This window comes from Talpa occidentalis, unplaced genomic scaffold, assembly GCF_014898055.3.
Source record: "Talpa occidentalis isolate TD23 unplaced genomic scaffold, MPIMG_talOcc4v2.1 talOcc4.16, whole genome shotgun sequence".
NCBI classification, from domain to species: domain Eukaryota; kingdom Metazoa; phylum Chordata; class Mammalia; order Eulipotyphla; family Talpidae; genus Talpa; species Talpa occidentalis.
This window is the reverse complement of record NW_023601653.1, coordinates 50,049,826-50,072,572: the sequence shown is the minus strand read 5'-3', so window position 1 is coordinate 50,072,572 and position 22,747 is coordinate 50,049,826. Positions and strand designations below refer to the sequence as shown.

General features: G+C 45.7%; 1 protein-coding gene across 1 annotated transcript; it reads left to right on the top strand.

Moving 5' to 3' along the window:
* The first annotated feature begins 3,610 nt into the window (after positions 1 to 3,610).
* KLHL42 (kelch like family member 42) lies at positions 3,611 to 22,671 on the top strand. Its single transcript, XM_037514179.2, has 3 exons — positions 3,611 to 4,513; positions 13,226 to 13,419; positions 17,670 to 22,671. Exons 1-3 carry the CDS (start codon positions 3,660 to 3,662, stop codon positions 18,119 to 18,121), a joined length of 1,500 nt encoding a protein of 499 aa, XP_037370076.1. The 5' UTR covers positions 3,611 to 3,659; the 3' UTR covers positions 18,122 to 22,671.
* The last annotated feature ends 76 nt before the right edge of the window (positions 22,672 to 22,747 follow it).

Below are 22,747 nucleotides of genomic sequence, written 5' to 3'. Positions count from 1 at the left end.
TGAATAACTTTAAAGCGATTGTTTTGGTGATGGCACAAACACCGAGTCTGGAAACAGATAAACCCGTTGAAGCCAGGTATTTTGCAGGGCTTCAGGGAGATACGTGACCCAGAACTTTCCATGTCCATGGAGATGAAACCGCAGAAGCCAGGAAACCACTGCAACGCTCAAGAAAAAATGGCTCCATAGTCTTTAAATAAATTCTGTCAAACTATGACAGGATTACAGTGCAGGGCTACTCCAACTGGATGCTCTTAAGAAGCGTTCAAAAATTGGATCCAGACCTTAGAACCACTTATCTCCCCCCAAGAGCTGGATGTAGGAGCTCTGGTGTGGGAACCAAAATTCTTATTTTTAGAAGTATCCTAAGATGTTTAGAAACACTGATGAAGGTGACTGGGATAAATGGAAGTTTTACCAACATGAAGATGCTCAACCAAGTCAACAGAGGCAGGTAATACCTGTGCAGCTTTACTCGTTTCAGTGGCTCTATGTGCTTAATAAAAGGTAGTTATTACATTTTTTTTGAATGTTAAACAAAAAGTAAGTTCTAGGAATACTGGAGTGACTGAAAAATACACTTTTAAGCAGAAGTAAAATAATAGCATAGATTTACTCCCATTGTTTGAAAAACATCCACTATTTCATCCTTATTTTAAAGATGTTTATTGTCTTATTTAGTTAACATTTTAATTTCATCACTTGATGAAATGGATGGAAATTGTTTTTTAAAATGAGACCTGAGAAATTTAAAGGTCGTGATTTTTTCTTTTTTTTTAATAAAACTTTTTTTTTTTAAGGTTTATTTTATTTATTTACACAAGCACTGGGTACAGTCAGAAGCGCAAGAAGGTGAGAGGATTCACCAGAGGCAGAGCAGGGAGCAGAGCAGGCAGAAGGACCGAAGTACACTGCTGTGGGGAGCAGTGGGCGGCAGGAGAGGTCTGCGTGCCATGTGGGACCCTCCTCTGGTGGCCGGGGAGCAGCCGGGGATCAAACCTGTGCTGCAGAGGCTGCGGGCAGCTTCGCAACCCAGCGCTCAACCGCTGCGCCACCGGGGAGGCCCAAGGTCGTGATTTTTTTCTAAAAATATTTTACATTTATTAAAATGATAGGCCCGACCTTAAAAATAATTCAAACCATGTAGAAAAGTACAAAAAAGAAAAAACTACTCAAGATCTTACCATGTCAATGTTTTGGTAAACATCTTTTGAGATACTTCTGTAAAAAAATAGGTGTGTATGCGATATTACATAAATGGACTCACACCTGATTTTTAAAAATCCCATGTAAAATTATATTTTTCATTGCCTCTAAAGATTTACATCCAAAGTTGTATTGGCTTTCTATTTCATTCTACACATCTACCAAAACAGAGTTACTCTATCCCTCAGCTTCCTCAGCTGTTAATAGTATTAAAATAGTATTGTAAAACATTTTTTAAAGCTTTTTTTTTTTTAAGATTTATTTATTTATACAAGCACAGGGCACAGTCAGAAGCACGGGAGGGTGAGAGAATTCACCAGAGCCAGAGTGGGAAGCAGAGCAGGCAGACTGAAGTACACTGCTGAGGGGAGCAGCGGGCGGCAGGAGAGGTCTTCCATGCCATGTGGGACCCTCCTCCGGTGGCCCGGCAGCAGCCGGGGATCGAACAGGCGCTGCAGAGGCTGCGGGCAGCTTCGCAACCCAGCGCTCAACCGCTGCGCCACCGGGGAGGCCCATATTGTAAAACATTTTTAACAGTGCTCGTCATATAATAAATATTCATTAAATTTTCACTATTTATTAAGCACTGTTGTTCTTTAACATTATGTTTTCCAGTTTTTTATTATTAAAAGCCAGACTATGGTAAACATCTTGGGCTTAGATTTTTCTCCACTATAGGTCAAAAGGTATATTTTCTATAAATTCTAAAATAGCCTCATTCTACGTTTGACTTGAGTCTTGTAAAACAGATCATGACATAAAGTGCTTAAAGTGAATCAGTTACCACCATGGCCACTTGCTATTTAAGGATGGGCCTTAACAGATGTGTCAAAGTATATCTCTAGTTAGATAAGTCATATTTTCATAAGCCTTAGAAGTAATCTTTCAGTTTTTTATAAGCAGAGGAGTTTATATATATTGTTTTGACTTTGCATTTTGAGCTTAACAGAAAACTTACTGTGTGCGTTAAGATGATTTGATCTTTTAAGATACTTCCAGTCCTAAATGACATTAATAGCATGTCAAGGGCCAAAAAACTTACAGGATTGGTACCCAATGGAGTCAGACTCTAGATTCCCTGCCCACGCTGATCATGTTCTGGTAATGTTCCTGTGTGTGAACTAGCTTCCTAAGGCATCATTTTTTAAGTGTGATTTCTTTTAAAAGGCCAGAAAATAGCAGCCTGAGTCCTATCTATAACCAGCTGATTGGTAGAAAGTTTCTAAAAGGGCTGAAGAGAGACCAGGAGCTGCTACCTCCTGGCTGGCCATCTGATCTTTAAATTTTATTTCCTTATTCAAGGTATATTATGGAGAAAAATAATGGATGGCATATCTCAGTATGAAGCAGCTGTCACATCACATAGTCAGCAAACAAAGCATTGAGAGGATTTCAAGTTTTTACCAATAAAACTTTCTGGCTTTCCCCGCCCTTCCTAACAAAAAAAAATGTACATCGGAGTTGTAGGCGGGATCTCCCGTCTGAAATAGGGATTTGTACCTATGAAGACAGTATTATCTAACAAGTTGTCATTAAAGAAAACCGAAGTTTGTAAAAAATTTTAAAAACGTCCAAACACACATTGTCCTCAAGTTGAAGACTGTTTTGGTTGGTTCTGGCATCTTGGCCTAGGAAAGTCTTGAGGTTTTCTTTTAAGAGTGGACGTCCATACCCTGTGCGCCCTGGAATCCTCAACCACTTCTATCCAAAGCTAACCTTGCAGAGTCCCCATAACCTTTCTGGGATGGAGTCAATTCTCCTAAACCACCCAGAGACCCTCTTCCTTTTGGGTTCGGTCTTCCTCTTGCCCCTGTTCAGAGAGAAGACCGGCAGGAAGCAGGCCTTCCAGAATCCCGCGCTTGCCCTCCGGGCGGGAGGCGGCAGGCTGGGAAGGAGGGTGGCCAGCAGAGCCCCCTCTACAGGCAGGGCGACAGTCCCATCCGGCGAGCCCCGCACCCCGACACCGGGAGGGCCTGGCCCGAGGCTGCGCTGGCGAGGAGGCGCGTGATGGCGCCGGCGTGGAGTGCGCCTTTCTTCTAATAAGGCCACACCAGGGGGCCGGGAGGCTGACGCCACGCGGCGGCCCTGCTCGCCAGCCCTTTCCGCCGGGGCCAGCGGCCCTGCTCGCCATCTGCAAGATGGTTCCCGGACCTTGAGCGGGAAGGAGGCCGGGCCGTGCGCCCCGCCCGGGCACGCGATCGCCGCGCCCGCCGGGGCGCTCTCTGCGCGGGGCGCCGCTGGGAGGCCGGGCCGGGCGGGCGCGCGGGGGTGGGCCCTGCCAGGCGCGGGGTCCGCGGGCGTCAGTCTGGAGCCGGTGGCCCGAGCGGGGCGCGGCGGGGAGCCCGGGCGCTGAGCCGAGCGACGGAGCCCGCCCCGCCGGGAGGCCGGGGCCGCCGCCCCCTCCCGGCGCTGCGCTGGCGGGCCCCTCCGCCGCCGCCGCCGGGCCCCCAGCCATGTCGGCCGAAGAGATGGTGCAGATCCGCCTGGAGGACCGCTGCTACCCGGTGAGCAAGAGGAAGCTGATCGAGCAGAGCGACTACTTCCGCGCGCTCTACCGCTCCGGCATGCGCGAGGCGCGGCGGCCCGAGGCCGGCGGCCCGGAGGTGCAGCAGCTGCGCGGCCTCAGCGCCCCGGGCCTGCGCCTGGTGCTCGACTTCATCAATGCCGGCGGCGCCCGCGAGGGCTGGCTGCTGGGCCGGCCGCGCGAGAAGGGCGCCGGGGCGCCAGAGGAGCCCGAGGAGCTGGATGAGGGCGGCCTGCTGTCCGAGCTGGTGGAGGCGGCCTCCTTCCTGCAGGTCACGTCCCTACTGCGGCTGCTGCTGTCCCAGGTGCGCCTGTCCAACTGCCTGGAGCTCTACCGCCTGGCGCAGGTGTACGGGCTGCCCGACCTGCAGGAGGCCTGCCGGCGTTTCATGGTCGTGCACTTCCACGAGGTGCTGTGCAAGCCCCACTTCCACCTGCTGGGCGAGCTCAGTCTGAAGCAGAGGCTGCGGGAGGACCGGCTGAGTGGGACGCCCGTGCTGGTGGCCCTGGGAGACTTCCTGGGTGGGCCCCTGGCCCCACACCCTTACCAAGGGGAGCCCCCGTCCATGCTCAGATACGAGGAGAGGACGGAGCGGTGGTTCCCTCTGGCCAACAACCTGCCCCCGGATCTGGTGAATGTCCGGGGCTATGGGTCGGCCATCCTGGACAACTACCTCTTCATCGTGGGCGGGTACAGGATCACCAGCCAGGAGATCTCAGCGGCCCATTCCTACAACCCCAGCACCAATGAGTGGCTCCAGGTGGCGTCCATGAACCAGAAGAGGTAAGTACCTGTGGAGTACCGCTCCGTGGCCTCCATTCACCTCTTCATTCATTCATTCATTCATTCATTCATTCGCCTCTACAGGAGGGATGTGGCCTTGACCCTGGCGAGTTCCCAAAGAACCCAGAACTTTCTGTGAAAAGACCAGCCCCACCCAACTAGCTGAGATTTTTGCCCCTTTCCACAAACTGCTTTCTTAGCCTCCATCCCAGTAAAGAGTTGGTGGGTTCCCCCAAGGGTAATTTAAAAGAAAACTCATCTTGAATTTTGCTTTTATTTTCACCAGTTTCATTTTTTTAGGATCCGAGCCAGAAGCCCCCAGCAGTAACCTGTGTGGCTGACTTTGTGCGGTTTTCTTGTATTAGCGCCTTGAAGTTTTCTGCTCTGGGGTGGAGGTCTGTGATCAGCAGATAGTTGCTACACTGTTATGAGTTGTATAATTTCACGTCCTCTCACTTCCCTCTTACTTCTTTCCCAGACAGTGATGTCTTTGACCCTCGCTTGAGCCTGGCAGTGACCACCAACAGAATCAGCACATCTCTATCCACTCCAGCCTTGCTCCTTCCCACCCTGCAAGTCACCCCCAACCCTCTCATGAATGTAGGTGACTTTATGAAAGGAAAAGGAGGGCGTAGGTTGTAGGATCAGGATTGAAGAACAGACACGGAAGGGGTGGGATGGAATAGTGGCCGCAGGCCCAGGTGACCCAGAGCTCTTCAGAAGTAGGGACAGGAACCTTGTAACCAAGAAAGAACAAGTGCTCCTTCTGGTCCACATGCATCCATCTTGAGCCCCACATTGCACTGTAATGAGGACCCAGAGTGGGGGACTTACCTCCACACAAAGAACGTTTTGGGGGGGGTAAATAGGGATAGAGGGGACAGTGGTGTGGTTGGTGAAGGGTAGAACTGGACTTTTAGTGTGAACTTAATGTTGACTGTCAGCGATGAACACCTGAACATCGCATGTGTTATAAAGCAATGTCACGCCAATAAAAACAAACACATACCAAGCAAAGAACATCTTAATGGGAATGGGGAGGCCACCACACATATTGACTTGACCCTAGGGCCCCCAAGATGAGAAGGGGAAATACTGGCTTCATTTCTACTATAATATCAAATCCATTTTTGGAAAGTGTCCCCCCCGCCCTACACCCCCAGGATGTTAGAATATAGTTGTTATAGAGAAATGAAGAGAATGAAGAAATAGAAGAAATAGAGGACATCACTTCTACTATGTCTTAGAGATAGTTCTGTCTACAGATTGGCCCTGTTTTAATGCATTATTGACACCATTGAAATGATGCCATATTTAAAGTTTGGTATAAGAAGTACCACTTTAAGCATATTTCCATCCACTTTTAGTAAATTCTAAGAAGGTTCATTAATGCTGCAAAGGAGCATTCTGGCTATGAAGAGAGGGGAAGGCCACACATTTGTCCCCCAGATCTGTACACGTGTCTCCTGCTGTGTTGTTGGTGCCGGACATGCCAGCTTTAGCTCCACGATGCTAATGTGACACCTCACAGAATTCTATTCTTTGCTCACAGATCCTTGATTATTTTCCCCTTTCCCTTAGATTTTTTTTTAAAAAATCTTTTTTTTTTTTAAATAGTAATACATGAGCACATGCTTCTTAGACAAATTATAAATGACATGAAAAAACTAGAGTAAAAAAGGTCTGGACATGTTCTATATTACAAATTTACAAACACATATAATTTAAAAAGTATAACTATATTAATATAAATAATAGCATGTTGGTAGGGGAAACTCTATGCATCTCCTTGTGGGGGTGTATACACAACTTGTATTTTTACTCTTAACATTGATTAGGATGTGGTGGTTATTATGGCCCTTGATATTTCTACTCTGAGGTTTTTTACCCACAAATGTAGATCCAGGTAAGTCTTGTGAATGACTGCGTGGTATTTCAGCCTGTGGATGTACCATAGTATAATTAGCCCCTCCCTTATTCATTCAGGTTTCTCCATTTGCCATTATAAACAGTGCTGTGTGGAACTTCTTGGTACATATGTGCCTAGCTTATGAGGCACGTGTGCGTTTGCTTTATATGGCAAATTCCTGGACTCCCTGGGCAGGTAGAGCAAAATATTTGTGTGTACATTGTACAATTTAGTATAACCTCCTGCCAAATCACCCATCAAAAAAAAATTTCTAAATTGGCCCCCTGCCAGCAGTGTGTGAGCAAGTCCAGTTCCTGATACTCTTGCGAAGATAAGACCCATTATTGCCATTTTTTTGTTTTTACCAATTTAGTGGCAAAAATGCTGGTGTGAATTTGTCTGGTGGACAGAGAGATTGTTCTTTTCATATGTTTATTGGTCATTTGTATGTAATTTATAAATGGCTTTTGCCAATTGTGGGGTAAATGATTGTCAGGCTTTTCTGCCCTCCCGCCATTAGAATTGATGATGGATCCCTGCCATCCTACATGCATGCCTGATGGCCAGCACCTAAATTTTGTCACATTGTTATATTCAGTTGTATTGTTTACTCTTGTGAGACATGGATGCAGTATTTATATTTGCCAAGGGAAACTTGTAGAGTGCCAGAGAGCGCAGAAAGAGTGAAGATTAGCAGCGGCCTGGGAGACCTGCCAGCCTCCCGGCCACCGGCACCCCTGCCTGCCGTGTACATGGTAGAATCCCATTATAACCCTGAAAAAGCCTCCGAGGGCTCCAGCACTGTCCTTCACCTGTCTACTCAGATCACAGAGAACCAACTCTGTGCCTTCCTGGCACTACACCAATTAAAAAAATATTGCTTGTTTTTTCATATCATTTTTAGGATTTCTATTTATGTAGATAAGTATTACTCCCTTGTCTGTTAGGTAATTCTCAGGTCTTTCGCCCTTACCCCATCTTGATTTTATCATAAGATTCAAAAATGAAAAGCTTGAGGCCACCAGGCCAGTCGAGTGAGTAGAGGGGTAAGTGGGGTGTTATCCATGAATGCCGCGCCACCGCCCCTGGAGAGAGGGTGCTACCTCTAGGCCACAGTCAGTTACTATGCATAGAGATGAGGATTATGTCCAGATATCTCCATTTTTCAATGTTGGCAACTTACTCCATTAAAAAATGAACAATAACAAGAAACTGTAGACCAAAATACAGGCCAACGGTGGCCTTGTGGGACTCCAGTTTTGGACTGCAAGTCTATAGTGTATTCTTTGAAGAAATTTTAAATTTTCTGTGGTCAGATTCATTTCATGTGTCCTATGAGCTTTTGTGATCTTGCATAGGGAAGAGTTGTGCCATCTAAAAAGATAGAAATACTGTCTGTCTTGTGATGTGTTACTTCTGTGGATTTGCCTTTTTACATTTAGGTCTGGATCTGTTTGGAATTTGTTTCCAAAAAAAGGTATACTGTGAGGTGATAACATGTCTCAGTGATTCTGGAACCTTAGCCCTTCTCACCAAGGCCAACCTGCCCATCTGGTCGGCCATCCCTGAGTCAGTGACGTGTTTTAAAGTTATGATGGCTCAGTCACAGAACTCAGTTATTGTCTGGTGGAACAAAGACCCTTTTCTTCTCTTTTGTTTTAAGTCTCTTGGCTCATTTTTTCTCTTTTTTTTCTGAAATAAACATTAGAATCAGTTTGTGAAGTCCCGTGGGGATTTTGATTGGGATTATACTAAGTTTATAGGAGGAAGACTCACAGTTTTTAAAAATATTCTAGAGCCAGAAAAATTAATTTTTTCCCCTTGTATTTATTTAGGTCTTTTGGTCTTTCGGAAAAGGTTTCTTTTGTTATTTTTGTATAGTCTGAATATTTATTGCTAGAGTTATCCTTAGGCATTTTCAAGCTATATTACTTTTTCTACCTGCGTACTTTTTTCATTTTCCTTTCTAATTGATTATTGATGCTGCATCTTCCTTTTCATTTACCGGTGGATGATGGACACGTAGGTTGTTTCTCTAGCTTCGCTGTCATGAATAATGCTGCAGTGGAGACGGGGATGCAGATGCCTCTTTGAGATCCTATTTTCCTTTCCTTTGGATATATATCCAGAAGTGGAATTGCTGGATCATACTATAGATCTATTTTTAATTTCTTGAGAACTTCTATAATGTTTTCCACATTGGCTGCCCCAGTTTACATTCTCACCAGCAGTGCCCCATGTCTCCCTTTTTTTCACCAACCCTTGTTATTTTTTATCTTCTGAATGACAGCCATTCTAACAAGTGTGAGGTGATATCTCATTGTGGTTGTGTTTGACCTCCTTGACAATAAGTGATATCACACATCTTTTAATGGACCTATTGGCCACTTGTATATGTTTTTGAAAAATTGTTTAGTTCTTCTGATTTTTTTTTTCTTTTTTTTGCTATTGAGTTTATCTGCTTTGCATATAAACCACTTATCAGGCATGATTTGCAAGATTTTCTGCCATTCTACAGGTCGCCTATTTTGTTATTTCCTTTGCTGTGCAGAAACTTTTTAATTTGATGTCACATTTACTAAGTTTTGGTTTTTTTGCTTGTGCTTTGGGTATCCTATCCAGAAAATCATTGCCACAACCAGTGACAAGAAGTTGTTCCCTATTCATCTTTTAGGATGTTCATTAAACTTTTAGGAGTTTAATGAATATTATGTTTAAATCTATAATCCATTTCAAGTAAATTTTTGTGAGTGGTATAGAGCTCCAGTTTCATTCTTCTGCATGTGAATATCCAGGTTCCCTAGCACCATTTATTGACCCATGACCTTTCTCCATTAAGTGTTCTTGACTCCCTTGTCAGGTATTAGTTGACTGTATGTGCATGCGTTTACTTCTGAGCTCGCATTCTATTCCATTGATCTATGTGTCTGGTTTTTTTTTTTAAAGATTTGTTTCATTTATTTATGCATACAAGAGCTGGGGTCTAGGCCAGAGGTGTGGGAGCTGAGAGGATTCACGAGAGACAGAGTGGGGAACAGAACAGGCAGATTGACTGAAATACACTGCTGAGGGAGCAGCAGGTGACACAGAAGAGGTCTTCTGGGCCATGTGGGTTGCTGGCTGGGGATTGAACTCATGCCGCAGTGGCTGCCTATAGCTTCATAGTGCTGAGACTTAACCCCTTGCACTACCAGGGAGGCCCTCTATGTGTTTGTTTTTATGCCAGAACCATGTCTCTTTGTAGCAAAGTTTAAAGTCAGAAAGTGTGATGCCTCCAGCTTTGTTCTTTTCCAGGATTCCTTTGGGTTTTCAGCCAAAGGGATTTGTTCCATGCCAATTTTAGAAATTTTTATTCTATTTCTGTGAATGCTTCTGGTTGTGGGCCTTTTTTTTTTTTTTTAAATTTTTATTTATTTATTTACACAAGAACCGGGGTACAGGCCAGATTAGTGGGAGGGTGAGAGGATTCACCAGAGACAGAGCGGGGAACAGAACAGGCAGACTGACGAAATACACTGCTGAGGGGAGCAGCGGGCGAGATAGGAGAGGTCTGCCATGCCATGTGGGACCCTTGCCGGCTGGCTGGGATCGAACCGGTGCTGCAGAGGCTGCGGACAGCTTCACAGCACTGCGCCCAACCGCCTGCGCCACCAGGGGAGGCCCGGTTGTGGGCCTTTTAACAATGTCACTCCTTCCAATCCATGAACATAAGATATCTTTACATTTCTTTGTGTCCTCTTCAGTGCGTTTTATCACTGTCTTGTTTTCCGTGTACAGAATAAACTTATTCCCAAGGTTAAATTTATTCCCAAGTATGTTATTGTTTCTGTTGCTATTTTATTTATTTATTTATTTTGTGGGACCCTCGCTGGCGGCTGGGGAACGAACCGGCACTGCAGAGGCTGCTGGCAACCTTGCAGCCCAGCGCTCAACCGCTGCGCCACCAGGGGAGGCCCTCTGTTGCTATTTTAAATGGGATTATTTTCTCTACCTCTTTTTCAGATGTTTTATCAGTGGATGCAAATGTGTTCTGTATCTTCACAAAATTTATGATTGGTTCTGTTTTTTGGTGGGAACTGTAGGGTTTTCTGTAGATCAAATATCATAGGACAGATATTACCTTTTCTGCAGATAAGATCTTCATGCAGATTTAAAGTTTTCTTCTTTGAAAATTATTTTTTCCCAAGAAGTGGTGTGCAGATATTTGTGACTCTGTGTTGCTTGATCACGTTTTGTCACTGGTGTGAGCCTCACTTCATCATGCCCTCTATCTGCAGCATGTGTCCAGTCACTTGTGGAGATGCATGAAGACATGCTGCTCCCTGCCCTCAAGGAGTTTTATTTGAGTTTAGAGGATGAGACAAGGAAAAATGAAACCTCAAATGGGATTGTTGCTGGGTAATGCAGCCAATACAGGCTCCAGAAACACTGGAAGAAGTGTAGAACTTTGGGGTAAAAAAGGCAGCTTACACAGCATTTCACATTACCTGGATGCAGACTTTGGGGTGTCTCTGTGCCACTTCACCTTGTCGAGGGGGATCACCTGCCAATCCGTCTCTTTCCCCAGGGACTGAGCAGTTAGTGATCCTAGTCCTACCTGGCAAGGTATGGGCCTGATCCTAAGGATTGGGAGATTTTATATAGCTCTTTGTATCCTGGACAAAAGAAAAAAGAATGTTTAATACGGTGCCCACAAACTTGAAAATGGCCAGAGGAGGCCCTCCCTCTCTGAGAGGAGGCTCTGTCCCACCTGGGCCCGGTGTGTGGACTAGAAATCAGCATATTTGCTTGGGACCAGCGATGATGCTGGATGAATACTGAAAGCTGTTTTGATCTTACAAAATTTACTATCTGTGCACCATGGGGGAGCAAACACAAATTGTGGGCTGGTCACATTTAGTGCTTATTTACGAGCCCTATTTCCCCTGCTTCCCCCAATTTGCAAACATCAAGAGGGCGTCGTGGCCAGATTTCAAGGATCATTGGCAGCAAGAAAGCTCAGCAACATGCTACAGAGACCCCCCAGAAACTGCCACCCCTGGGAAGTCTGTTGGCTTGAGAAATTGAATGGCTGGCTGCATTTAACCGACAATATGAGGTTTTTAGGGAAGAGTACTCTATTCACTTTGGTTTTTCAAAACAAAACCAAAGCTAATTTAAATATAAACATTACATGCACCTTTGAAAAATCTTAATTTTTTATTAAGTGGCCATCACTAACATCCATTCAGTATTGGTGTTTAGTAAACACCAGATGGACTAGCCATGGGCCACTTATACCCCGTCCTTCTTACTCCACCCTCTTACACACTGTTTTTCGTTTGTAACCTCCACCCACTTTCTTTCTTAGGGTATTGCAGTTTTAGAAGAAATTGTGTTGGCGTGCCTCACCTGGGCTAGTCTCTAGATTTCCAGGCACTAGAAAATGGAGAAATGACAATAATTCTCTTTTCTCTTTGGGGTACTTTCTGAGCATTTGCTGGTTGTCTCTTTATCCATCCCCTGTGGTGGGTCTCACCCCATACAGGGCTTGAGGAAGCAGAGTCACAGCAAACAGCCTGTTAGCAGTAGAGCTGGGACTAGAGCCTGGTCCCCGAAGTGTGCCAGCGTCATTCTCTGGTGTCACTCAAGCGACTGCTTCCCCTAATGTGCACTTAGACTGATGAGCCTCTCCACAGACTGACCCAGCACTTGCAAATGTTTCTCCTTTCTGGCTTTGGAGGAGTCCATGGTCCCTGTCCCTCTGTGCTTCCTTGAAGCTCAGGAATGTGGCCGTTTCAGTTCACAAGTCATGAGCCTTTTATCTGATACCTGAATCTGATGAGCACCATTTGACCCTATTACTTTATGTGCTGCTTAAAACCAGAGTATTTCTCTTTTAAAAGTCATTTAATGTTGGGCCTCCCTGGTGGCGCAAGGGGTTAAGCACCGCGCTGTGAAGCAATCCGCAGCCTCTGCAACACGAGTTCAATCCCCTGGCCAGCCAGGGAGCAACCCACATAACACAGCAGACCTCTCCGGTCTCGCCCGCTGCTCCCCTCAGCAGTGTATTTCAGTCTGTCTGCCTGTTCTGCTCCCCATTCTGTCTCTGGTGAATCCTCTCACTCTCCTCACATCTGGCCTGTATCCCAGCTCTTGTACGCATAAATAAATAAATCTTTTTTAAAAAAGTCATTTAATGTTATGATAGGAGAGCATTTGTTGAGGTGAGGGTTTAACAGGTGTAATGCCCCAAGAGGCTGGATCAGATTACTTTGATTTACCTCCCATGTTTATATGTGTTAGCACTGTATGAAACACGCCTTCTGGAGAAGGGGGCAGTGATATGTGGGGGGATTCATGATTAAGGGGTTTCTGACTCCCCTTTGGCAGCCACCCACTGTGTCTGCCTGTCTGGGTAGGTAATGCCGGTGTGTACTGAGGATGGGTACCCCCCATCCCTCCACCACTGGAAGGAAGATCAGTATTCTAAGTGGAGAGAGACCTGGGGTCCTCCTCCCTGACCTGCAGGAAGGTATGGAGTTATGTGTCTACAGAGTATCTCCTGCTGGTCCTTGGTGTTAAACTGCCTTGCCTGTCTTCAGTTGCTGGAGTTTGGCGTACACACCTTCTTTGTGGGGTCTTGAGGACAAGTGAACACAATCTGAGTTGCCACCTGGGCATTCCTCTGTGCCTAGGCAGAATGGCGCCCAGATACCCAGCAGCTTCTGCACTCTGCTCTGGTGGCTACACCATCATCTGTCTGCTCCATCATTTCATCATTACCAAGACTGACTTTCTGGCCCCTTGTGTCTCTCTTTCAGGTCAAACTTCAAACTTGTGGCTGTCAATTCAAAACTCTACGCCATTGGTGGACAAGCTGTTTCTAACGTTGAGTGTTACAATCCTGAGCAGGATGCGTGGAATTTTGTGGCCCCCCTACCAAACCCCTTGGCCGAGTTCTCTGCGTGTGAGTGTAAGGGGAAGATTTATGTCATTGGTGGCTACACCACAAGAGGTGAGTGAAGGGCCAGGGAAGTGGTACTTGGCTGGGGAGCCCAGGGAAGGGTGGGAGGAGGAAGGCCCGGGATGCACGGGTGATTTAGGCATCACACATTCTGTAAGGAGGAGGCCTGTCTGACAGCTGGGGGGCCTTGTGATGCCTTTGTATGTGCATGTAGATTGTATGGGGAGGGGGCATGTGAAGAAAATCAATATTCTCTCTGCTCTGGAAAGCTAGCCTATGGCCTGCTGTCCTGGGATGTGGCTAAGCCAAGCTCACACTTTTTCAGACAGCCACTGGCCCTATGCAGCACGCCAGAGCCCTGTAGATGCCTCTCCTCACTGACGTCCTTCTTGAGCAAACTGTGTCAGAGGAGATTCTAGAAACTCAGCTTGCAGCAGTTTTTCACACATCTTATGAGGAGGAAGAACATAAATTTAAGAGAACTGTGTCCTGACCAGTGGGGCAAGGTGGTTATGCTATTTATTAAACCCTGCGCATGTGGTTTTTGCTTTTTCAGTAGGCATTGGGTAGTGAACAGCTCGCAGGTAAGTTTTCCCGGTAGGTTCAATAGTGTTCTTCTTGGCAGGTAGCAGCTACCCCCGACAGGGACAGAGACCAGCTTGTTGAGGTAAGAAAGGCTATGGTAGATTCTGGCCTTCCCTTGTCTCTCCCCCCACTCCCTCCAGGTAGAGGAGTTGTTTCCAAGTTTTATCTCTTGACTGAGAAAATTTGATCATTTTGGTCTGTCTGACTAGAGAGCCCAGAACTTACAGAGAAAGGCTAGCTGGACTCTTAGCACTTTTCCTTGTGAAAGCAGTTATGACATGACCCTGATTACGTTTGACACGGAAACAAGTGATGCTCCTGGATGTCCCTCGTGGCAGGACAGCTCTGCAGCCATGGCTGCAGCCATGGCTGGGTAGAGAAATGATTCGTGGCCCTGTGAGGCTGCATGTGACTTTGTGTAGGACAGAAATCCACATACTAATATGGCGTGTGCCCCAAATCTTTCTCACCATGACCAGGTGAATCTTGAATCTCGTTTGGGGGATTTAAGTTAGAGCAAGAAGTTAAGTGTAAGGTGCTTTATGACTATTTGATGTACTGTTTTTTGGAGATAGCAAAAGTTGAACACTTCTTGGAGAACCTCTGAACAGTTGATTTGTTGGGAGTGTGATGGGAGTATTTTGGTTTCTTGTTGCTTACTTGACAAATGGCCACAGAGGTATGGTCTGAAAGAGCAGACAGGTCTTCTCTCCCAACTCTGGAGACCAGAAGTCCAAAATCCACATGTTGGCAGGTCATGCTCCCTCTGGGGTGATGTAACAGGGGGTCCTGCTGTCTCTTCCCACGCTAGTGGCTCCACGTGCCCCTTAGCCAGTGTCTCTGTGACTCCTTGCTTCCTCCTTTGTATGCACCTGCCTCTTCTGTGGACTAGCTAAGGTCATCCCTGATGTTCTCCTCTTGAGAACTTTTATTGAATTGCATCAGCAAAGACCCCTTTTCCAAGTAAGGTCATAGCCAAAGGTTCTGGGCACAAGTAGGTGGACATACCTTTTGAGGTGTCACCTTTCTACTCATTACAGCTGGTTTATTTATGCATTTAAGGACAGGTGCTGACAACAAGGAGTTGTTGTCAGAGGAAGCCATGAGCTCCTTTTCTGTTCCATGTTCTTGTTGCCTGCGAAACTATTCCTAAATCCCTCCCAGTGGCTCCACTGAAGAATGGATGACTGCTAACTTATCCCTCATGAGCATTTTGGGGAAATGAGGCCCAGCTGTCATTTCTTGACCTTCAAAATGGGTTAAAGGAGCCATTGGGTTAACACTTGTACCTAGGGGCGACTTTATAGGTTTTGATGAGACCAGGGCCACCCAGAGAATTCTCAGGTGTGTGTGCTGATAATTGTGTCTTTTCTCTGGGAAAGTCTGGAATATCTTACTTTGGAATCCTGCTGGGGTTTCTGGTTCTCCTCTAAGCACAGGAATGCCATTGGGGGCTAGTGGGAGACACTTTTTTTTTTTAGATAGGATAACTGGTAGCCCCACAACCCCAAGAGGACACTGCTAGTATATGTCCTTGTTCCTCCATGACCTTGGCAGAGAAAATGTTCTTTAGATTTGACCTGGAAAACCCTTGCTTGGGTGTTTTCTGGTTTCACCAGCCATTGCTAATATCCTTCTACCCTCGGGCCACCCACAGTGGTTTCTGTCCTGCATTTCTCCAGCCAAACACCTTGATGGGACATTTAGGTGAGGTGGACCGACAGATGTTTGTGTAAGGGTTGAAGACTAGTTTGCTGAGACGAGAACCCCTCCTCTTCTGTCTGGGACCCTCCCAGCACTTCTTGTAGTTCTCTGTTTTTAAAACAAGGAATCGTAATTATCGTGTAAAAAAGAAATGCAGGACTGAAGATTGGGTGCTTAGCCTGCTGACTTCTCAAATTAGGTGAGATTTTTAAATTCTGTAAGTCATAATTCATGATTTTTATGATAGCTGTTTGATTATTTTAGTTCTTTGGCAGGCACTGAAGACATTAAATTCAATAGAACCTAGTAGTAACCGCTAAAGGGAAAAAGGGTGATTTGTTATACTTCAGAATCAACTCTAAATGCAAAAGCACAACGATCATTCCACCAGCTCCAACCACCTCATCATGGTCTGAGCCCTTGTTGGGTGAGCAGAGAAAACATTTACAGAAGACCTGGAAGGACCTCCAGGCTGGGAACTGAGAAGTGCAGTGCTACTGGGCTAGAATAAGTCCTTTATTCCTGCCTGGGGGGATGCCAGGGTACTGAGGAGCTTTTCTGGAGAGATGAGTCATGAACTCCCCCAGGCTGCCTTCTAGAATGAGTTTTATTACAATACAATAAAGCGAAATACTGGTGTATGAGTGTGGGCGGAAAACAGAAGAGCATTTCCCGGAAGTGGGCCCTGTTATGAATGTGTACAGGCTGCGCAATGTGCTCCAGCAAAGCGCTGGCCTTCCTTTATGCCTTGGATGCTTGTGGGATGCACTTGACTTGGTAGCAGACACCCTCTGTGACAGTGCAGTAAGCAGCATTCACTGTGGTGGTTCAGTCTCTGGAGGCAGCATAGCTCCCCCCTTACATGGCAGCAGGGTGCCATTCCCCAGCTAGCTTTCTCTTACACACATAGACAAAAACAACCACCAGCAGATAGTTCATTCTCTCTGATAATTCCGGAGCAGCTGTTTTCCTGTGGAGGCTAGAATATTCAGTTTATTCTTTCCTAAAAGAGAGCAAAGGAAAACATATTAAAAAAAAAGAAAAGAAAAGAAAAAGGAAAATAGGTAGCTTCAAATTCACAAGTGTTGGGCCTCTCTGGTGGTGCAGGCGGCTGAGCGAGTGCTGTGAAACTGTTGGCAGCCTTTGCAGCATGGGTTCGATCCCAGCTGGCCACAGAGATACCCACATGGCGTGGCAGACCTCTCCTGTCTCACCCGCTGCTCCCTTCAGCAGTGTGTTTTGGTCAGTTTGCCTGTTCTGCTCTCTACTCTGTCTCTGGTGAATCCTCTCACCCTCCCACACATCTGGCCTGTACCCCAGTTCTTGTATGCATAAATAAATAAATCTTTGAAAAAAAAAAAAACCAAAAACAAATTCACAAGTGTTTTTCAAAAAAGGGAACAGACAGCAACAGTTTCCCTGTAAGCAGCTGTTTCCCTGAAATTCAAATGATGTCAGAGCCATCTCTAGTCTCACCTCTGATTTTATCCAGACACTAGCCAAGGTCTCCTGCGGGTGCCCTGGTGCCTTACCCAGTGTGGTTGTTGAGGCCCAGGCGAGCCTGCTGTATTTCTCCTGACTTGGGGTTTTATGGCCTGTGTCCTTTCCTGAACATTCTGCTGTCTTGTGTTGTTTCACAGAACTAGGGGTCACCGGCAGGCCGTCCAGGGCGGCACCTGCCTTCTGCCCCTGGTAGTCAGCCGGTTGTAGTGGTCAGTGAGGGTTGGAGGTCCCTATTCCTTGTATATTGACCAGCCGATTGTCAAGTGCAAGAAGGGTCTCAGTACAGGGAAGGTGGTCAGGCCACCTTGCTCCTCTCTGTACCTTCCTGATTCTGAGGGAGCCCCTGGAGGGTCCCCCCTTGAGTGAGGGTATGTGGGAGAAAGTGCCCAGTTTTCCTGGCCTCCCCAGGAGACCTGCCGCTCGCTGGGTGCGTGGGGGTCGGCCTCACGGTGGTGGGCAGCTGCGGGGGCGTGCGCACGTGTTCTCACCCGCCTGTGCCTTCCTTGCAGACCGCAACATGAACGTCCTGCAGTACTGCCCGGCCGCCGACGCCTGGACTCTCTTCGAGACGTGCGACGTGCACATCCGCAAGCAGCAGATGGTGTCGGTGGAGGAGACCATCTACCTAGTGGGCGGCTGCCTGCACGAGCTGGGCGCGGCCCGCAGGAGCAGCCAGAGCGAGGACATGCTCACCGTGCAGTCCTACAACACGGCCACACGGCGCTGGTTGTACCTCAAGGAGAACACGTCCAAGTCGGGCCTGAATCTGACATGCGCGCTGCATAACGACGGCATCTACATCATGAGCAGGGACGTCACCCTGTCCACCAGCCTGGAGCACCGCGTCTTCCTCAAGTACAACATCTTCTCCGACAGCTGGGAGGCCTTCCGGCGCTTCCCAGCCTTCGGACACAACCTGCTGGTGTCCTCCCTCTACCTGCCCAACCGCACAGAGGCCTGACGGCCTGTGGGGCCTGGGCGAGGATGCTAGGCCGTTCCCAGGGCAAGGGAGGCCGGGGTCCAAAGAGAAAAGGGGGCTGTCAGCTTGTCACGTGGACCACAGCTGTAAATAAGCTTCCCTGAACTATAGACTTGAAAACGTGGGGGGCAAGAGCCCTGCTTTTTAATTTTTTTTATTCTTGATTTTTCCATGCTGGGAGCACATCCATGATAATAATGTTTTCATTCAAATATCATCCCCTTGGGCCAATGACTGAGTCTGATGGGCTCAGTCAGTAGATTCTTGGAGTATGCTTAGTCACTTGGGGGCCAAAGTCAGTAAAGGGTAGGCGAGTGGTCAAATGATCTTAAAATCAATTTTATTTAGGTCACTTGAGATATCTGTGTGAGATTTTTGTTGTTGGTATTAATTTAGTTGACAGGTGTTTATATTAACACCATTATTCTTCCCTCGCTCCCCCCACTCATACCCATTTCTACCCGTAGTGTTTTTAAACTAGGGCTCTATGGTCAGATATTTTATTTGCACACTACTTTCCAGGAAACTTACACTGATGAAACCCTAGAGGGATCACTGCAGACATCCAGTCCTCCCCAAAACTTGCATAAAAACATCCTCAGCTATTTTTCCAATCTTTTGGGCAATTTTGATGCTGAGTAAATAGGCTGACATAACTTCTTTTACTGATGTGACAGATTGCAGACTAGGGGTTCTGTTACTTAAAAGAGGATATATTGTCTTAAAGTATATATATATATATATGAAGTTGAGTCTTAAATGGGAAGAGGAGGAAGCACCAAATGAGAAAACAAATTGCCTTTGAAGCATTGCCTTTATTGAATGTATTTGACTTAGTTCTTTCAAGATTGAAAACATTATCACGCTTAAATCAGGCCTCTTTCTAATTGAACCTTTGCCTTTAACTTATGCTTTGCTTTTGTGGGGTGACGTGAGTTGAGCTGTGAAATTCTGTCTGTAGAGATGGAAGGAAGTCCATAGAGGAATGGCTCTGATGGTGTTTCTGAAATTAGATACTGGTTCCACTTATGGAGCCCAGCTCACGCAGTATTTGTTCTCAGTAAATCAGTGAGCAATGAAGAGGAGCTGCCTGTCGTAGGTCAGCATTTCTTTAAAAATTATACACATACAGCCATTATTTTTCCATTGAAAATCCCTTCCTGAAATTCCCCAAACTTTGTAATGGAGTCATCGAATTGTGAGCTGGACTCTGTCTTCCATTCTAACTTCCCAGTTACAGCATGCCTCACTAAGGAAGTCCCACAGAAAAGCAAAAGCAACATTCATGCTATTCAGTAGACACTTTGGGTGCCTCCAGTCTGCAGTGTCAGTGCTGCTGGGGTACAGGAAGCTGGTCCTTCCAGAGTTCTTCAGTTTCCACAGGGGACACTACAGGGTTTCCTTACAACCAGGGCCTCCTCGTTATTTAAAGTAAGGGTCCGGCTGTAATATATTTGCACTGCTTTTCAGGAATACTTGCAAAATGAGGAAAGCCTTCAAGATGAACATGGAAACAGATTTTTGTATCTTGTCTCTACATAATCTTAGTACTCTCTTTACAACACTGTTTAAGGCTTTCTAAGTAGATCCAATTATTAAAATATTTGATCTTTTTTTGGAAACTGAAATCTTCCTGGGAATGGTACTTTAATAGTAAATTTATATTAATTTATATTCATTATAGACTTTAGTTCCCAATACCCATAATTTCATTACATGTATTTAAAAATCTAATTTATTTTAGATAATTGTTAATTTTTGTTGCTCAGAGCTTAACATTTTTAAGGTTTAACCTTATACTACAGATTCAGGAAATTCTAGTCTGAATTAGTCTGAATTAGTTCTGGACAAACAATTGCAGCGGAGCTTGTAAAATAACCACTTTGTGCACAATGCAATATTATTTCCATCTATCATTTCTCTCCCTGATTACATTCTGTGGGTTACTCCCCCAATGTCAACAAGTACATTCTTGGACCAAGTGAAGGCATACTCTGATCCACAAAGATCTTTTTGATGTGTGTATATGTGTATGTGTGTGTATATGTGCAAGTGTGTATGCACCTGCTGGCCTGTTACAGCTCTAAGTCACAGACTTCTAACATGGTCTTAACTCCATCTTCTAGCTGTGTGTGGGCAAAACGGAGTGTACAGTAGGAAGAGATTCATGCATTTGGGACATCATCCTTCCTCTGTAGATATAAAGTCTGTTGACATTTGAAGGTGATTTTAGCTCCGCTTTGAGCTCTTGCTGGTGATGTTCATGGAAGACTCTACCTATGATGGAGGCAATGTTTCACTGAAAATCTCCCCTGTCCCCCAGGCCTTTGCTCTTTGGTAATAGCCCTCCCTTTTCTTCCTTTCTCTAAATGCTTTATCCTTCTTTTCTGAGGTGCTTTGAGAGGTGCTTTGTGAGCTGGCCTACCGCAATGAAGAGAGGAGGTTCTGGCATCTCCATGGGAGCTGGCCTGCAGAAATCATGTGTTTTGCAGAGAATAATTGGAAGGCGAGTGAGTGCTGAGTAAATTAGTGGAGGGAGATTGCTGGTTCTTCCTGTCATTCCTTCTGGTTTTCCTTTCAACACTCTCTGTTTCTGAGGCCTCTCCTCTCCCCTTAACATCCTTTCTGATGACTGTGTAAGAGTCCGTTATTCTAACAGTCATAACAATGAATTACTGAGAAGGTTATGGATATTAGTAAGAAACCAGATTAAGCATGAATACCAAAGAGAATGGAACCATGTCATTGTTTTTGAACCAAAACCCCAAGAAATTCCAAATGCCTTAGGTATCGCTTCAGGTTGTCCTGAGCGGCCCCTGCTGGTTCTCTACAAAGGGAACAATCACATAAACAAATGCCTGTTCTCTTTCAACAAAGTTACTCACTGACATGGTGTAGGCTGTTCTGCAGATTTCCAGGTATAGTTGGGACCCCACCTGTGTGGCCATTGAGGTCAGTTGAGGGGGAAGGCCTTGACCTGCTCAGCCAGCATATTGTGAGCTGCATCTTTCTGCAGAGCTCCCGAGAGGCTGCAGAGCCACAGAAAAGGACATGGATGAGATGTTGGGTGCCTTTCTCCTAGACCAGGGCTGGGGAACACGTCACATCTGTGCCCCTATCTTCCAAGAAGGCATCACACATTGGCGTCACACATTTCCTCTGGACCAAGACTCTGTTTCCAAGTCCATGTCATCATTGTCTCCAGGCATCCATTTTCTGTCCCCTAAAGTAGATGGCACCTCAGAGGAGTGAATGAATCTGGTAAGTAAATACCATCCCCAGTGGCTGAAGACAGGAAGCTGATTCAGTTCAGCTCCTCATTTCCCAGAAATACCTGCCGAGTGTCCATCCCTGTGTAAGACCATGCCAAGAACAGGGATGCAGACATAAATAAGCCACTGCATCTGCCACTGAGTTGGTGTTCACCACATTTGCAACTTGAGCATCCTTCTCAGAGATCCCCTTTCATCAGGTGCCCTAGGGCTCTCTGGGCCGCTGCCTGTTCTGTCCTAGTCTAGTTGACCTCTCATGGTTTAGTAACAATCACCATGACTTGGCTTTTCTCTGAGTTTGACCATCACAGACTACTTTTTTTTAATTATAATACTTTTCTCCTCACTACTCATAGTTTTCTCCATACTTCATTTTTATGAAAAAATCTTATATATCACCTACTTTATTTTAAAAAACTTAGACGAGGCACCAGAGCCTTTGGAGCTAAGGGCTTAGCAGCTTGATTGCATGAAAAAGAGGAGTGAGGCTGGGTCCATAAGTCCCGGGAGAAGCAGGCTGTTTGCATGTGCATTTAAACCTATGCCTTTAAAACACGTCCACAAAAAGTATTAATAAATGTTCCTTAAGACAAAAGTTGTGACTTAAAAGTTGGTTGATTTTGACTTTGTGAGGTAATTACCAAAATGTATTTTGTCATTCTTAGCTTTCTTTCACATGAGAGTGTTTTCTTTTCATTTTCTTGTGTTAACTTAGGAACACGATGTAAAAATACACCAGTTGACACATGCCGACTGCACTTGACACGAGTGTTTTAATCCATTCCTACAGGAGACAGATTCCATGTAAAAGACAGTCAGTGCTAAGAGGCAAAGGGTACTGAGATGCCTTGGATGGGTTGGCAGGCGCCTTCTCGAGTGGATGTCATAGTTTATTACTCGGGAAGAAAAAGAAAATGTAATTTGCTTTGTGTATTTTTTCTAAAGCATCAATAGGGGATTTTTAGATGTCTGTATGATGTTACATATCTAGCGGTCATCTTAGGAAAAATGGTCATCTGTAGAATATATAGTTACGTTTTGTTCTGACTGATACCTTCTTTGTTGAAAAGGTTGTATTATGTTTTCAATTTCAAGTGTGGCTTAAAAATGTCTCCATTATCATGATTCTTTTAAATACAAAGATGCCTATGAAGCACTCAAAAAGCGCTCATGTTGTGTTTATAACTAGAACTACAGGAGAATATCTCTCCCAATAAAATAATTCCTCATTGGTCTTTGTGGGGACTGGCTGTGCACCCAGAGCCGTGTCAGAGCCAGGGGAACCAGGTGAAGCATGAGACAGGCCCCTGGGAGGGGCTCAGGTCTCAGAAGAGGT

Excerpts from the sequence above, each read along its gene's own strand:
- KLHL42 (XM_037514179.2), top strand. The coding sequence starts at position 3,660 with ATGTCGGCCGAAGAGATGGTGCAGATCCGCCTGGAGGACCGCTGCTAC. Across the intron at positions 4,514-13,225 it reads GCGTCCATGAACCAGAAGAG|GTCAAACTTCAAACTTGTGG; the intron begins GTAAGTACCTGT and ends TCTCTCTTTCAG. Across the intron at positions 13,420-17,669 it reads TGGTGGCTACACCACAAGAG|ACCGCAACATGAACGTCCTG; the intron begins GTGAGTGAAGGG and ends CCTTCCTTGCAG.